Raw genomic sequence first — 18,454 nt, 5'->3', positions numbered from 1 at the left:
TACAAACTGCAAAACACTTTTACAAATCCTGAAACAAATTTACAAATGCCACAGGAATGGCATTTGTAAATTGCCAAGGGAATGTCCCAGTTGCTGTAACTGACCTGTAAATTATACCGTGAGCGCTCAGTTGGAGACTTAGGTGTTGTAAGAATGGATACTTGTGACCGAGTGAGGTTTTGTCATGGATGCATTATAAGAACTGGATACAGCACCACTGGGGGGGTAAAGGCATTCCTATGGAGTTGCTCACAGCGCATATGTCAAAAAAGTTGTGCGGACTCATGATCATATTATTGAGCTCGCCAGACCATGTGACCAACACGCAATGCATTCTGGGGGGTAAAGGCATTCCTACGGAGTTGCTCACAGCGCATATGTCAAAAAAGTTGTGCAGACTCATGATCATATTATTGAGCTCGCCAGACCAGGTGACCAACACGCAATGCATTCTGGGGGGTAAAGGAATTAAAAATACATGACCCCTAATGTTTGAAGATCTTCATGAAGATCAACCTGAAAGAAAGATATGAAGAAATTAACATGATTGCAAACAATTGTAGAATAAAGCTGATGGAGAATTGACTTCTGTTAACTTCTAGTGTAAAAATCAGCCACACTAGTTCTAAATAAACTGCATTGAAATTAATGCTATATTGGTCAGTTCAATATATTGTGGTAATTAGTCCTTAAGGTTCAGTTGAGGTAGTAAATCGTCTATGCATCACTGACCTTTTTTTCTTTTACAGTCTGAGGTCTTTGAAGCTGGACTTGTCCGACCAGGTCTCCAAACAGGAAGCAGAGGTTTGTTCCTTTTAGAAAAAAAGTTTGTATTTTAACAGCATTAAAAACGGTTAGAGATATTTAAACAAGACTTTTCTGTGTGTAACCCTGAATCTGCCTTTATACATTTAACAAAACATTAAAAATACCAATAAATCTTTCCGGTGAAAAACACCAGTAATGACATTGGATGCAACAGTGACTAAACATGGCACAGCAGCCATTTTAACTTGTTTTTAAGGCTTATTTCATCCAAGTATTTTGATAATGAATTTATTGGTTCAAGTGTTTCAGACAGTTTAATTTGTTTTTATCTTAAGTGTTGTTATTTGCTAAACAGTGGTCAACATTTATTAACATTTTGTGGACTAAACATGAAATTAAATCAGATTGAATTAAAATGACCATTTGCAGCCCCATTTACTCCTGACAAATTGGTCACCAATTTAGATAATGTGTCAAAATTGAAACTAAGAAATAATTCAGCCACTGTTGGCCCACATATTTATGTTTGTACAAAGTACGGACAACAATGAGCCAAAGCTAATATAGAGTGAGTAATAAAGATAACATTAAGCCACAAATGGGCCAACAGTGAGAAAACTCCAATTACATTGAGCCAAAGCTAAAATTGAGTAAATGTGCAAATATTAAGGCATAATTGAACCAACAATGACGCAGTGTGGCTACCATTGACCCAAGTCTAATTTTGAGCAAATAACTAAGCCAAATTTGCTGACAATGAAGCACAGCTTGAGCTAAGGCTGAAATTGAGCAAAGTGGAAATTATTAAGCTAACATTAAGGCAGAATTGAGCTGATGAGGCATGGTTAGGCTAACATTGAGCTAAAGCTAATATTGAGCACATAATTAAGCTAACATTAAGGCAGAATTAAGCAGACAATGAGGCACTGCTTGGCTAACACTAAGCTAAGGAACCTTTTGAGCATATAATTAAGCCAAAATCAATACATAATTGAGCCAACAGAGCCATCATTAAGACAACTTGACAAAATGTACTCACCATTCTGGACAAGTCGTTAATCTGGACCAGGTCACCATCTTCACTCTCCATGCCGTATTTCTTTGTTCCGAGTTGCTTCACAAGACCAATTGTCGGCGTCTGACGTCACACCGCGATAGTTTTGTTAGCTACTTCAGGAACAGTTTCTGTAGTTAAGCAGCATCACCCTATGTTTCGTTTTGCAGCTCGTTTGTGTGCCTTCTCTTCGAAGTAACAGCACTGAACCGACGTTGGCTGGAGGAATCCGCGGTCATCAGCTAATCGAAAACACCTGAGTGAAGATGATCGTGTGTTGCTGTGGGTCACCAATCAATCAATCGGTCAGTCTCCTCTTTTATGCTATATTCACAAAGTATTTACGTCTCCCTCCTTTGCCTCTGTGTTTTGTATTCGTGATTATGTCTGTATTTATAAAGTACATCACAAACACCGTTATTTTCACCGTTACTTTGTCATCTTTAGCGAAATAAAGAGGATGGTGTGTGAAAGAAGGCCTTATCATCACACAGGCATATAATATATGCCTGTATAATATATACTATATTATGTGGACTATAAGTTATACAGTAGAAAGACAATTCATTACCTCCACCAAGGAGGTTATATTTTGGTTACATTTGTTTTTTTGTCTTACTGTCAAATGTTGTTCTTCTTCACCTCTTTTACCTTACCTTCTTTTACCCTCCTTCCCTAGTGTGGAGTGTTTTTACACTGCTGCCAATAGCTTTTTAATTGTTTTATGTTCCCTTAACGCTGCAGGTCTCTGGCAAAAAAAAAAAAAGGTACATTTCTTGCATATGAATTAAGGTTTCAATTAAATTAAATTATAAAGACTTATGGTTTTATGTGACAGTTTTCGAAAGCGTCCACTAAATAAGTGTAGGTTGCAAGGCCCGCCAGCAGAGGGGCACATTGTCCATCATCTGCATCAGACATGGCAAAGAGGTTGCTGTGGGAAAAGAACACATTTATGAATGGAGTTAACAATTTCAACATTTTGAAGTCTACAGTACAGAACACGGGAAACTTGCTAGTGGAACAAGGAAGTACAGGGACATACTGTGAGTCTAGGCAGAGGAAAATGATGAAAGTGAGGTGTAAAGCATGTGCAGCAGGTTAAAGTGATAATGACACAGATGGAAATGTTCTAGCAAGTGAACAGATTGTGTTGTGAAGATGGATGTATTAATTTGAGGAGCTGATCAATGAGGTTAAGGTTTGCTTTATTGTCAATTTTGCCATATGTACAGGACATACAGGGGATTGAAAGTTAATTGCTAAAGTGCAACAGGTTAATTGCTGAAGTGCAACAGGTGAACATTAAAAAAAACAAAAAAAACAAGGGCATGCAAAAATAATCCAGGGCTGTATGTGCAAGCTGAGGTTCACAACAATCTCTTTTGTCTTCTCCACATTCAGAGAGAGTTTGTTGTCTCCACCTGAGCGGGAATCTCACCTCACTCCTGTAGTTTGTTCATTCCACAGCTGTGTTGTCTGTGTAACACCTGAAGAAAATATTATTTTCTTCTATAGTTATATTTATTTTACAGATTCAGTTCTGTTGTGTATGTCAAGTATGTCAAGTATGTTTTCATTACGCTGCCAGCACGGGGCAGAGTGTAAAAATGACAGACTGTTTTTGGTCATAACAACTGTACATAAAACAGTGCTACGGTATAAGAGGCATAGCACTGGAATGGGTCAAGAGTTATCTTCACAACAGATCTCAATATGTTAAGATGGGAGATTGCACATCGACTTGCTTGGACATAATTTGTGGGGTCCCACAAGGATCAGTGCTGGGCCCAAAACTGTTTATACTATACATTAATGACATATGCAAGGTATCCAATATTCTGAAATTAATATTATTTGCAGATGATACTAATATTCTCTGTTCGGGGGAAGACCTAAACCAATTAGTGGAAACAGTCAATCATGAAATGGCCAAGCTACATGAGTGGTTTAATATAAATAAACTATCTCCAAATTTAGAGAAAACTAAATATATGCTGTATGGGAAAAAAGGCTGTAAGACTAGTCTTAACATACAAGTTAATGGAGTGGACATTGAAAGGGTTAATGAGTACAAAGTGCTGGGAGTGATTATTGATGACATGTTAAGTTGGAAGCCACACACCAAACAGTTAAGTCAGGAGTGTGTCCATACTTTGGAGGGCACAAAAACTATTAAACCAGAAGGCACTGTACTTGTTGTACTGCGCACTAGTCTCTCCACACCTACAATACTGCGCAGAGGTCTGGGGACACACTTACAAAACCACTACTTATCCCCTGTTTATACTCCAAAAAAGAGCCTTGAGAATCCTACATTATGCCAGTTACAGAGAACATACAAATCAACTATTTACCAAATCAAAAATACTTAAATTCTATGACTTAATAAAATACCGCACAGTACAGATGATTTATAGAGCTGCCAACAAAAACCTCCCTCACAATCTACAGACATTATTCCTGAACAGAGGGGAGGGACACAATCTAAGAGGGAACATGAGGTTTAGGCAGAGAAGGGTAAGAACTACATTAAAATCCTTTACTGTATCGGTCACGGGGGTCAGACAGTGGAACAATCTGGATGAGGAGATGAAAAAATCAGCAAAACTGAGTGTATTTAAAAAGAAGTATGTAGAGATGACTATTAATCGATACGGAATGACACAGAAGGAAAGTATGACAAAGGTCAGGGACAGAAATCTGTAGACACTGGGGGAAACGACAGGGGAAAGAAATGTAACCTGAGTTGACTGTCTAGAGCTAGACTATATCTCTGAGTGCTACCGGATGCTGAAACATGTTTTCTTTGTCAAAATGACAAAAAAAAAAGAAGAAAAAAAAAGAGGAAATGAAATGTATGATATTGTGTTATGTATATTGTGTGAACTGCACTGTTGTGTGATGAGTGATCCAAATGTCATGACCAAAATAAATAAATAAATAAATAAAAACCACAAGTAAAGTGATATTATTATAACTACTGATTTTTAAAGCCAAATGTCTAGGTTCATATAAGCAGGCTGTGGAGACTCGGGTCTGATTATTTTTTTTTTTTTAGTGGTGAGATGACACCTGTTATTTCAGTATGTGGTCCCAGATCAGATATATCTGATATATGGCCGTGAGACTTGAGTGAGAGGTCATATCCTGCAGCTTTTTTCCTATATTCAAGGACTGAGCGTTTTAGTCATCAACGTGTGTCGCAAGTGCAGTTTGCGTATACACATCCACTGAGCATTGTTGTCTTTGACATGCATCAGTGCAGCTAAAACAAACAATGGAGGAGAGTGTGCACATGCTGGTTTAGGACAGATTAGATGAAAGACACTGATTAATCAATGTGAACGTCAAAGTCAACTTTATTGTCATTTGGCATACAGGACATACATTGAATTGTAATAGCGTTTCCCTCTGCCCCTACGGTGTATACATACAGTATAAGCTAAAGGAATTTTAAAAATTTAAGAACTAAAGTAACATTTAACATTAAATATAAGCATAAAATAAAATATATACATAAAATGATGCAAATTACAATATAAAATATAGACAAGAGGTACTGTAGATTAAAAAAAGTCTATCTATATACACATTTATACACATTGTCCTGTGTAAGCTACAGTAAAGTGGCCGGTGATGTTGAAGACTTCGGTACATTTTTCCAGATGGTAGGAGGTGGGAGGGGTGACTGTTATGCTCACTGCTTTCCTTTTTTATTAAAAAAGAGGAAGCTGGTAATTGTCATTAAAGTGGTGCTTGTTTAGCACAGATATAGGCCTTGATATCTGGTGCAGTGGCTTTTGAAAACACGCCAGAAGTAGCAGGGCATCATTTCAAGTGCAGCTACAGTTCCAGATGTATGAATGGATGTGGTATGTTCCTGCAATACCGGGAACTGAGAAAGATAGGCAGTTAGATGACCAATGAATTGATCGATGTGAAGGTGGAAAGCGCAATAACAAAGAGAGTCATGGTTGGGCTGCGCTCCGACGTCTCCACAACCCTCGAGCACGTGAAAAGAACGGAGAAGCAAAGCGAGGCGAATCCTACGGATGAGATGGATGACTAAAGGGAAAAAAAAATTAAAAAAAATGATGCATTGACCTCTATTGATTGGATTATTTTGTGACTTTTGGGAAGTTGAATATGCCAGGCAACAAGTCGAGACTGTCACTTGCGGCGGAATATCATGGACACATGTACAGACACACATGGAGTCTGATTTGACTGTCTAGAGCTAGACTTTATCTCTGAGTGCTACCTGAGATAAAGGTAGCACTCACATGTTTCTCATGTCTTTATGACATGAGAAACATGTTTTTATGACATGTTTTCTCATGTCATAAAAAAAAAATAATAATAATTATGTAATGTATGATGATAATGGGGGCGGGACTAGATAAGCCTTTTGCTTCTCCCACTTTCCCTTTCGGTTATGTGTATTGTGTGAACTGCATTGTTGTGTGATGAGTGATCTAAATGTAGTGACCGAAATAAACATATAAAAATAAATGTACTGTATGAATCACCACCTGACTCAGTGTCATGCGTTACCATTACAAAAACCTGATATACCTCCTAGGCGGATGCAGTGATACTTGTTAAGTGTTAGGAGAAAGAAGGGATTGTTGTGCTGGTTGCCCTGTCAACCACACAAAAACACCCATGGCCCCAGGTTATCAGGCGATTCTAATGTGTCCATTTTAGTGGTGTGTTGTCCTCTAAACTGCATATGATCTCCCTAGGGTTGAACCATATCTAATCTTTGTGTGTATCTGCGTCATTAGTCATTACCTCGTTTATGAAACCCTAAAGTTTCAGAACAAACAGTTCAGCCACTGCTGAGAAAATAGGGTTTTATTGTTTTCCTGGGTTCTGCGAAGCGGATTGGCACTTCCATATGTTGATGTTGTCATCAGTATACCTCACCACTCATCTCACCACCGTAGCGCCTCCTGGTGCGGGCACTAGTCCGGGGCACATCCGGTTGCGTACATTCAACCGCAGCAGAAGAAGAAGAACTACTCTCATTGTAGCTGCTGAGATGCAGAGCATCGACCGTGCCGTAGGGGGAGCTGTGTATCTGAGAGCTGGCCTACCAATTACGTCACTTCCAGGTACCTGGCCAATCACAGGACAGTGGGAAAGCTCTCGTTGGCTGGCCAATCACAACACAGTCCACATTCTGGGGGTGTGATTTTGGTCTGAAACAGCGCGGCTGACAAGAGTGTCAGTGAGGAGATATTTTGATCGGCTCATTTGCAGTGACTAGGAGGTTTTTAACCATGAAAACAAGTTAATATATGTAAGTAGACCTCCATAACTAACATATATGTGCGATACAAGCATTGATGTCCCCTTTAAAGGAAAATTTACGAAATAATTAAATAATCATGAAAATTCAAGTTTTCAGTCAAATTTGCATATTGATGATGCATTCACTTAATAAATCATGATACATTTCTCTCCCCTACACAAAAGTAGGTGGTAGTAGTGAAAAGTATCGGTATTGGTATTGGTATCGGTATCGGCAATACTGGCCCTGTATTTCAATTTTGCAGTATTGCACAGCTTTACACGGCACAATTAGGTTGCATCTCCACTACAAAAAAGTACCTACTTAACGTGGGCGGAGTTATCACTACACGGCTGCAGTGACTTGTTTTATGCGGTGACTTCGTTTTATACGCGACACACACCCACACACACACGAGTGACTAGTGACTTTACACCACACTTCTGTAGTTGTTGGAGATTAACCCATGTTTTTAGGATTGTTAAGTAGTTAATTTATCTACAATTCGGCACTGTTCAGCTTGATTTCTGTCCACACGTCTCCCGAGTACAGCCTCCTACTCCACAGACTACAGCGGCAGCGGTCTGTGGCTCGCGATCAGCGGCGTTGTCCCTAAATACACCACTCCACTTTAAAAGACTCCTGTTAAATATAGAGGTTTCCCTGGTAGTTGTTGGAGATTAACCCACGTTGACCAATCATCGCATAGTACCTGCTTTTAAGCACGCTTGGAACCTCGCCTGAGCAGGTACTAAAAATACTACCTGGTACCAGGTACTAGGTAGTATTTTATTTATACAGTAAAAGTAGGTCATCCCCCTCACTTCCCCACCTTTCTTTTTATTGATCTTGTATCATGTCATTAGCCCATGTCAAGCTGATTTACAGGTGTCTCAGCTTCTGTTCTCTTCCTTGTTTTTATTACTGTGAGGTTTTTTTTTCCCCCTCTCACTCTAATTGGCTATTTTTATTACTGAGTTAGCAGTTTTTTGGAATACTTGGGCTCTCAGCCAAGCACCTGTCATCTACTCTTTCCTTGGGTGGCTGCCAATTTGTGTGATTTCCAATATTATGTACGTATCATAACCTCACAGGTCACTCAGCGAACGTGGCTCTCTGTAAACCTTTTGTGACTTCACACATGAACATAGTATATTTATAAGAATATAGATTAATATTAACTTGATTGTCATTATTTTTTTATTTTCCTCATCAAGACCATTCAGGAAATTGACTTTTAAAATTGACACTATTTGGGTTAAGGAAATGAGAAAATGCTGTTTATATTGTTTTGTCTTTTAAGTCGTCATATCATGCCATCTTCTTAGGTCAAGTGCAGGTGCTGTTTGAAAGAGTTGGTTTTAAGATGTGCAAAACTGTTCATTGTGTGTGTTCCTGTATTTTCTACTTCTTAACAGTAGTAGTTCATGTCATGATATCATTGTCAAATTGGTGATTTGTGCTTGAAATGTGATCAATTCTTTACAAGACAATCAGAGTATATCGGCCGTGTTTCACTGAACTGAGACAACATTATTTTCACCTTTCCTCTCGCCTTGTGTCATCCTATCATAGCTTCTGTGGCAGACTGTTTTTACTGTAGCCTCATCGCAAAGACATTTACCAATAGCGCTGGGGGCACAGAAATGCCACAGCAAACTGTGGGCTGAGCTGGAAAATGTCTGCACTTGTTGCTTATGTAGAGTGTCATTTTCACTACAGCGTACAGTTTGCTCAGAGTCAGTAAAGTGGAGTTTGAATGGTCGTTTGAGTTTCAGTCTAAAGTGGCGGATTCCCCTATACACCCAGGCCAGTGTCTTCAGCAACCAGTTCAGTCCCTGTTTGATGATCACGGAGATGGCATTAAAGAGGGAGTAAGTGCAACACACTCCTAAGAGCATAAGGAGACAATTAGCCACTTGGTACACCCGGATGTCCTCATGTTGTGCTCTCTGGCTGCTTACAAAGTCCCCAAAGCCCACAGTGCTGAATGCCACAAAGCAAAAATAGAGTGACTCCAGGAAAGTCCAGCCCTCCATGGCTGAATAGAGGGAGGCAGCCCCACATGCAACCAGCAGGACAGCAGCAAAAAGGATGAGTGTGATTTGGTACACAGATGGTTTCCATTCCTCATGTCTGTCACCCACACTTCGCTCCAGTTCTCTGTGAGTGCTCCTTCGTCTGTGGCACCAGAATTTCTGGAGGCTCAACAACGTTAGGACTCTCTCCAGGAAGAGATTGAAGAAGAGTATGGTAGCTGAGCATCCCAACAGTCCATAGAAAACAAGCAAGACCTTCCCTGTCACAGTGGACGGTGCAGTCATTCCGAATCCTGCGAGAAACACGACAGGTTAAAGAACACATCCTTTAATCAGATATTGATAACATTACATAAGGAATTTCAACAATACCACTGAAATATTGTTTTCCCTTTGCACAATGGGAAGTAAAATTTTATTTAAATTTATTTATTCATTTATTACCACAACAATTATTTACTTACACTGCCAGTTGCCAATACCTACGTTATGTTAATAAACACATAAGGCCCATTTATATATCCATCCATCCCAAACATTATGTCTGTCACTACCCTGCATACCTCTGTGCTTCCTTTTACATTGGTATGGATGTTTGCGCACTACTTCCACTAGAGGGCAGTACTGAGTGCCAAGTTGCAGGCATCAACAAACACAGCGGCCATTGAAGAGATTATTTTATTTGTCTAAAACGCAAGCGGCATTGACACTCCCTGTGACCTCCAAGCTATTCTGGATCCTTTTCTTGTCATGGTCTGAGTGCCTTGTTTTGACAAAGGAAATTCTTACTCTAAGTCAATAAATCCAAACAGGGTCAGGGTGAGTCAGGCACAGGGAACAAGATGAAGCTGACATAGGAATCCAAAAGGGGACTAAAATGCAGGAGGAGGAAACATAACCGACGCACTGACACAAGACAAAGGGAGGAGGGCATATTTAAAGGTTCATGAACTGACTAGACAAGACAGATGAAGTGCAGACAGTAAGGAAGAAATAAAACCAAGAGTACACGTAAACTAAACTAACTGACGCACACTTAACACAGGATATGCATCCTACATCCAAAAGATGGATATAATTCCGCACCATCTTGCAGAGATGCTCTTCAAAACTTTCTGTAATTTTTAAAACCCTGTACGTAGGCCCTTTTTCCTATCATTTTCCCCACAATTCCCGGTGGTATTGCTCCGTCATTCCAGCTTCCTTGCAAAGTACTGACGAAAGGCTCCATCCGTAGCAGGTAGACTCCAGACTTGAATGTTTGTCACAAAGCCAGATTGCGTCCATTTGGTTCCCACCAGGCAGTAAGATGAAGGGAAGTTAATCAGGAAATTAAAGATGTCAGGATACAACAGATCTGGAATAACGCCTCTCCGGCTGTTTTTGAATTTGTAAAAATCCCAAGGGACATTATAAAAACAAGCCCTCCGAAAAAAGATTAGACAGTAGAAATTATTCTAATGGCCAGTGTTGGGAACGTTACTTTAAAAAAGTAATTAGTTATAGTTACTCACTACTTGTTCCAAAAAGTAACTGAGTTATTAACTGAATTACTCTATAATAAAAGTAACTCCTAACCAGGGAAAGTAACTATTAAAAAAAAGTTGCTATATGTCAAAGAATTTGGATTTTTGAGCACAATGAACTTGAAGAAGTGATTTTATCGCCATTTTGAAAATGCCAACTTTACATCGGAGTCCTGACTCGCCATCTCTGCTGCTTCATCGATTCTCTGTTTAGCTGTGTGTGTGTTTGTGTGTGTGTTTGTGTTTGTGTGTGTGTGTGTGTGTGCGCGCGCGTGTGGTGCGTATGCTGGAATGCGTGAAACGTGACTCTGCCTTGGTCAATCATAATCGCTTACATCGTTATTAACCCGCCTCCTCACTAGCTGTGAGCCAGGGGTGCGTTGGGATTATAACAGTTTATTCAATCAATGCATAGTAACGCACCGCATTTAACGTTAACGGCGTTGTAACGATGGGAAAAGTAATTAGTTAGATTACCCCGTTACTGAAAAAATAACGTCGTTACCTAACGCCGTTCTTTTAAGCGCCGTTATTCCAAACACTGCTAATGGCTTTAACAACTATGCAAACTGTCAGTGGGAACCTCAGCGAAGCTACTAGATTGCTGTTCTTTATACTACCGCTAGGGGGCACTGTATAGGTCGTAATTCCTGGGAGGACAGTCTTCATTATAAGGATCAGGTTTCTTCAGCCCATCAAGTTTTGGATCTCCATGGATTTAAAGTGTGCAGTGAACTGACTGTGAACTGTAAGGTTGAATCCAGCACCGGTCCCTTTAATTTTTGTTGCATCTTTTGCTGCCAACATGGCGTTTGATAGAGACCGAGCTACACGACATCCAGGGGTCTATACACTGCTTTGTTTTCTATACTTAACCACAGACAGGAGTGTGCATAGGAGCCTTGCATAAATTAATAAAAATCACTATTACAAGGAAACAGGGTTTCAGAGGCCCTGTAAGATTTTTTTTCTTTTCAAACCACAGATGTGTTGATGCTTGCTCCACGTTTTATTGTACATTACGTCATTTTGCAGACGCTTTTATCCAAAGCAACTAACAATGGAATTGAGTACAATCAGGCCAAGGGTGGATATGAACTTGCGACAATGATTAGTTCCGTACACAGGGTACCAGTCTTAACCGCTGAGCCACTCCACCCCCTCTACACGTACTTATTGTGACCTTTGTACCTATATTAAATAATAGAATTCTTTAAAGAATGGAATTCCATTCTTTAATGTTGTCTACTGGCAGCGCAAAAATAGTCCACAGGTGCGTATAGAGCTCTGTACAGAGGGAAGGAAGGCAGTGGGGTGTGAGGGGTTAATGGACATCATTAACCCCTCACCCCCCACTGCCTTCCTTCCCTCTGTCCTTCCTTGTGTTTATGTTCCCAGGATAATGACCGGATTAATTTTTTTCTCTACACTCTTGGGGAATGAGTTAACCTGTAAATGTTGAAAAATGCACTTTTTGCCATAACCATACTCATGCGAGCGGTCATTTGTTTTGTTTGCAAGTACTGCCATTTTCTGTTGCCAGTCCATGCCTCTGACCAGGTGGTCACTATCCATAGCACTGTGGAGAGCATTAACACACATTCAGCGGGTTTACATGCACGTTAAAAGTAAGTCTAGGAAGACAATCATTTGGTTTTCTTACTGTCATGCAAACTGTTAGTCCGACTAAAAGCGAGCTAGACTTAATCGGACTAACATACCTGGATAATGCGATACATAGTCCGATTACTCCAGCATTATTACACTTAGTTGGAATAGAGTGGAACTTGGCGTTCTGTGCATGCACCAAAATGTCCTCCCCAGTCTTTGACTCGGACGTAGAAGGAGACGATGTATAAACTGCAGTACTGTTGCCGGAAAAGAACAAACGACAAGATGGCGTCGGCGAGAGCAAAAGCTACCGAGAAGACCTGCAACATTTATGCGTCTTGTTCGCCGTTTGTTTTTCCGTGACGTACAGGTCATCAAGAAACTGATTCCATATGCACTAGCTTACAGAGAGATACAGCGCCACCTACAGAGGCGGAGTCAGACGTACCCGGCCAATAAATCCTTTTTCTCCTCCACATGTATACTCAAACTTGGCAAGTTGTCCAATTGTCTGTCTTAGTCAGACTACGGCCTTAGCTCAACTAAGCTGTGCATGTAAACGTACTGAAATATGTATTGTGTTCCGAGCCTGTTGAGAGAAATAAACGCTTAGAATCTTCCAGATCACCTGAGTGTCTGCCTGTTTAACCTCTATCTGTAGAAGTAAAGGTGTTAACCTGGAGCAGCCACAGCTCCAACCCTGGAGGTTATAATATCTCCGCTGTGCTTACGCAACTACTGTCCAGAAGCAGAGCAGGAAAGTTAACACTACATTGAAGATAGTCTACAGCATATGTAGTTATACATACAGTCATTCCTAATTTGTCCCCTGGGGTCACATCATTTAGTTTCAGGAATACTACATAGATGTGTCGTAAAATCATTTCTAGATCTTAACAGGTTCTAATCATATGTGTAAATGTTTTGTAATGTCTTTGTAGACCCACTGTGATCTCTAAGTTGCAATGCAACTGGTAAGCTTAAGCATAGCATTTTCAGGTTTGTCATAATATGTTTTGTGAAAAGATTCATTAAATGTAAAACAAAGGGAACACATTGGAGTTCTTGTTGTTTATAAGTTATTATGCTATTCTTTATTCTTTATTGAGATCAGATCGTGTGTGGCCCCTGACTTACAATGAGTTTGACACCCCTGGTCTAGATGTTTGCACACATGTACAAACCTTACTCTGTGGTCATCTAAAAATGGAGACAACAACTTTTCCTCATAAGCGGCCGAGGTCATGGGTCATGTTGTGGCTTTACTTAGATCTTTTGGGGAAACAGAGAACAGCGGCCAACAAATAAGGAAGTATGCACCTTTTCCCTAACTCATTTATATCAATCGAGTGGGAGGGAGGTATTGTTTTTAGTGCCTCTGTGTGTCTACCTGTCTGTCTGTTTGTGTTCCTCACTTGCCTAACAGAGGCCGACAGAGGCTTGTTGCGCGAATGGGGTGAAGTCTGCCGTCTCTGATTGCTTTGTTGTTTATACAGACAGGCTCATCAAGTTCATGACTCTCTGGTATGTGGAGTCTCCATTGAGACGGGGCTGTGCCTTCAAAGCCCTGCAATCCAGTCCACATCCAACACTGTTGCAACACTATTGTAAACAATGTTAAATTGCCGGCAAAGTTTAGTCATGATAGCAGCATTGCACAGTGGCCAGCTGTGCTGTGATGAATAGATTTTGGATTTTGACCCTGACGTAGATTCGAACACACCACTTTCTGATCTGGAGTCAGACACTCTATCTCTGCAATCTCTGATTGCCTTGTTCTAGGAAGGTTCCTGGAAGGGGGCCGGTTTAATGCCGAGAGGAATTTCCCTACAGTGATTAACAAAAGTACAAACAAACAAACAAAAACTTCGCCAGGAGGCATTTGTCAGTGATACAAATCCCTGATGTGTAGCCATACATAAGGGATTTGTATGGCCGCAGTCAGTAAATATGGAGGTTGTTAAAGAAAGGAAATTAATCTTGTAGTTTTATTACAATGCCTTACAGAGTTTCCACAGAGACAGGGAATGCCAAAAGATAGTGTTTCAAAATAGGAAGGCCTGTAAATTGATTCTCGGAGATGAGGCTGGTTTAATTTTTATCTTGGAAGTCATGTCCGTCCACAATTGACACAGGTAAAATATTGATTTTGACAGACTGTGGGGTTTGGCGCACATCTCCCCTGTTGCCCTCCCCAAATCGATACGGCTTTACATGTCTAGTCAGTTTCAGTTGTCAGTGTTTAGTTGTAGATCAGGTCATGTGTTAGGATTAGGTCTAAACAACATAATATTTGAAGAGTAATGGGGCATGTCACATGACATGGTTTTGTACTTCATTGTTCTAAGTTGCCAACGTTTGCACATCAAAATCATGACCAAGTTACAAATTCTGTTTTAACCTTCGTATATAAATTATGTTAACATACCTATAACATATATATTATAGGTTATATATGTATATATATACATGTGTGTATATATATAGTATATTTTATATATATATATATTTATACATATATATGTATATACATATGTCATTCAGTCAGTCATCATCTACCGCTTTTATCCTCCGCCAGAGGGTCGCGGGGGGTGCTGTGCCAATCTCAGCTACATCGGGCGATAGGCGGGGTACACCCTGGACAGTTCGCCAGTCCATCGCAGGGCCACACACAGATAGAGACAAACAACCATTCACTCTCACACTCACTCCTATGGTCAATTTAGAGTGTCCAATTTATCTAATCCCCGCATTGCATGTTTTTGGACTGTGGGAGGAAGCCGGAGAACCCGGAGAGAACCCACGCACACACGGGGAGAACATGCAAACTCCATGCAGAAAGGCATATACATATATATATATATATATATACTGTATATATATATATGTATATATATATATATATATATATACATATATATATATATAAAATATACTACTAAGTAGTATAAATACTAAGATATGTGTATGTCAAGAAAATAGTTGACAAAAAATGAAAAGAAAAAACTTGAATGTAGAACACTTACATACAAACTTAAGATAGCATATGAAACAGTCATTTTTCAAAGTTTATTTACCCTTGTTTTCAGTGCACCATGACTCACCAATGGTGGAGACAACAGTTCCTACAAAGTAGAAGGCACCAGAGATGTCCCACAGGGCTCTGCCTTGTTCAATCCGGATGCCTGCTGTCCTGGCTTCTTCATAATGCAGCAACAGATATTTCAGGTCCTCACAACTAATTTTATGCTCATGGCTGAAGTCTGTTAACCTCTTTTCCCAGAGCTGGTGAGCCTGTATCTCTGCTGGTCTCTCCAAGGAAGAAAATACTGCAGCACCAGCCAGCATGTAAAGAGCAATGAGCAGACCGAGTACATAGAAATGAGTGGTTTCCCTGCTGGGGATCAGGGATGGGCAGCAGCAAACACAATCTTTCTTCATTGTCATTTGTGGAGGCAGATCTGCGGGCAGATTTCTTTTTCACGTAGGATAAAACAGTGCTAAGTAAATAATATTTGCATAGTTGATCTATGCCATCAGTCAAGGCAGATGTTAGTCCAAGGCATTCTTCCCTTAGTTTGCTAGTTATTCTAAACAAATCTAGGTAATTATCCAGTACAAGTCTTGAATTAATGCTACTTCTATCACTACCTATGCTGGTAACTGGTCTGAGATCTTGTGAGTGTGCAGGTGGCTTTAACTGAGACTTTAATGATCTGTGTATGCATGGTGACTGCTTATCACCAGCTCAATAATCCATCTTTACTCTCCTTTTATGACATGCCACAAAAATATGCAAACACACGCACTCCTGTTGCCTTTTCTTCCAAGTACACCTTACTATTACTGAGTCAATTTATTATTGCTTTTTTTCTTTACTCTGAAGAGGATTTTAAGATTTGCTCAGACTTCCAAGGTTTTTCAGCTGATCAGATTCTAAACAGCATCCACCATTAAACTTGTTGACTATAACATGGAATTGCTCCTTTAACCGTGTTCCTCTTGTGACACACTACAGAGTACAGGAGTTGTCATTTCATTGTGACTAGATATCTGTAACTGTGGTTTTGACTAGTAAGAATGATGCTGCGAGTATCGGTAGTGAATATATCTGCCAACATTGCTGCAACAGCTCGATCTTGCAGATACATGTTGTACAACATCAGAAGGATACGGCCTCTCCTAACCCAGAAGGCGGCACAGGTTCTGGTCCAGGCTCTTGTCATCTCACGCTTGGATTACTGCAACTCACTCCTGGCTGGTCTCCCTGCGTGTGCCATACGACCTCTGCAACTGATCCAGAATGCAGCAGCTCGACTGGTCTTCAACTTACCAAAATTCTCCCACACTACACCGCTCCTCCGCTCCCTTCACTGGCTTCCTGTAGCTGCTCGCATCCGCTTCAAGACTCTAGTGCTTGCGTTCCATGCTACAAACGGATCCGGTCCAGCCTACATCCAGGATATGATCAAAACCTACACCCCAGCCCGCCCACTCCGCTCTGCATCGGCAAACCGGCTTGCTGCCCCCTCACTGAGAGGATCGCAGAGGCAATCGCAGAACTCAAGACTGTTCACTGTCCTAGCCAAATGGTGGAACGAGCTCCCCATCAACTTCCGGACAGCAGAAAGCCTCCACATCTTCCGCCGCCGACTAAAAACACATTTCCTACGACTCTACCTTGACTAAGACGACGACGACAAAAAACAAAACAAAAAAAAAACTTATATATCGCACTTATGACTAGCACTGCATAGTTTGGCTTACTTGAAGCTCTTACTTACTTCTACTTCTTATTTGTACCCAAATGTTTAAATGCACTTATTGTAAGTCGCTTTGGATAAAAGCGTCTGCTAAATGACATGTAATGTAATGTAATGAATATCCTGTCGAGATGTTAAACCGGCTTGCCATACACACGAGCCATTTAACCTTTTTATGAGTGTGCGTGAGTGAACAACAACACAGGATATGTCACATTACTTACATATGACTAAAATTGTTGGATTCAGATCTGAAGAAGCCTGATGGTGTGTGTATCATCCCCTGTCCTTAGATCATGACGGCACACAGTTTCACACTGATCATCCCCTGTCCTTAGATCATGACGGCACACAGTTTCACACTGATCATCCCCTGTCCTTAGATCATGACGGCACACAGTTTCACACTGAGACACAGCTCACAACACTGAAGAGCAGACAGTGTTTTGACTAAAGGCAACCTCCTACAACATCCAAGTAATGATGAAACAACAAACAATGGCACAGACAAGACAAACCACAAGATATAACAACAAACAATGGCACAGACAAGACAAACCACAAGATATTTTTGTTCTTTTTCCAAATGCTCGTTTAGTAGAAGAATAGTAAAGAGACACCCACAATGGGTTTTGTCACATGCAGAAAAAAAAATGTATAGAGAATCCCAGATTCAAGGCACCATGGTGAAAGCTGATTGGGATTGTACTACTAACACACAAATGCAACATAAAAATAGAATAAAATACAGTTAAACTTAACATGATTCATGAATGATATTTTCTGATGAGCTTAATTACAGTACAGCTTTATCATTTGTCACATGATTGTGTCATTTGCATGTAAACACACAGTACAGTCACGGTACAAAGTATATAGTAAGTTTTGTATGTAGCTGGGTGTAAAAAAAAACAAGTAAAAGAACGTAGCTTAACAAGTTAGTATTAAAAAACAAGTGGTTCTGCAGAAGACACAGCTCTGTATATTTTATACATACAGAGGAATAAGACACCCAGTGTTAGTCTTGTTATAGTATTGATTAGTGTCAATACTACAATCAGAGAACATTGTGGTTTTGGGAAGTAGCTGACTTGTTGTCTGGCACTGAACACACTGAGGTTTTCAGTTGTTTCAAACTGCCACACTGGCAATAATATCAGTACAGAGATGCAATAATATAAATGTGAATCATAGTGCATTATAGTATTGCAGTAGCTTTAGGAAGACATTTGCAGTGTTACACGATTGTAAAAGGAGTGGCAAGTAGGCATTAAACAGAAGATTCATCTACACAAATATAATGGCTATCTGCTATTGGCTGAGTCCATTATCAATCTTTTTTTTTTTTTATGGCTGACAAATAGGTTTGGGACTCTTCTGCCAACTGAAGAGCT

The 18,454-nt window shown here is 40.2% G+C and overlaps 1 protein-coding gene and 1 long non-coding RNA gene across 2 annotated transcripts; both read right to left on the bottom strand.

Moving 5' to 3' along the window:
* Positions 1-99: 99 nt before the first annotated feature.
* Positions 100-2,068, bottom strand: LOC131463133 (uncharacterized). Its single transcript, XR_009240954.1, has 3 exons — positions 1,808-2,068; positions 733-812; positions 100-516 (listed from the first exon to the last, which is right to left on the bottom strand). It is a non-coding gene; the product is annotated as an uncharacterized LOC131463133 (long non-coding RNA).
* A 4,240-nt stretch (positions 2,069-6,308) lies between these two features.
* On the bottom strand, positions 6,309-17,162 carry si:ch211-261a10.5 (potassium channel subfamily K member 13). The gene is made up of 2 exons (XM_058633216.1): positions 15,402-17,162; positions 6,309-9,453 (listed from the first exon to the last, which is right to left on the bottom strand). The coding sequence occupies exons 1-2, from the start codon at positions 15,742-15,744 to the stop codon at positions 8,636-8,638; spliced, it is 1,161 nt and encodes a 386-aa protein (XP_058489199.1). The 5' UTR covers positions 15,745-17,162; the 3' UTR covers positions 6,309-8,635.
* Positions 17,163-18,454: the final 1,292 nt, after the last annotated feature.

The sequence above is a fragment of the Solea solea genome, chromosome 7, assembly GCF_958295425.1.
Source record: "Solea solea chromosome 7, fSolSol10.1, whole genome shotgun sequence".
NCBI lineage: Eukaryota > Metazoa > Chordata > Actinopteri > Pleuronectiformes > Soleidae > Solea > Solea solea.
This window is presented reverse-complemented; position numbering and strand designations above follow the sequence as displayed.

Coding starts and splice junctions, on each gene's coding strand:
- si:ch211-261a10.5 (XM_058633216.1), bottom strand. CDS start 15,744: ATGACAATGAAGAAAGATTGTGTTTGCTGCTGCCCATCCCTGATCCCC. Junction 9,454..15,401: donor AACTGTTGTCTCCACCATTG/GTGAGTCATGGT, acceptor TGTTTCTCGCAG/GATTCGGAATGACTGCACCG.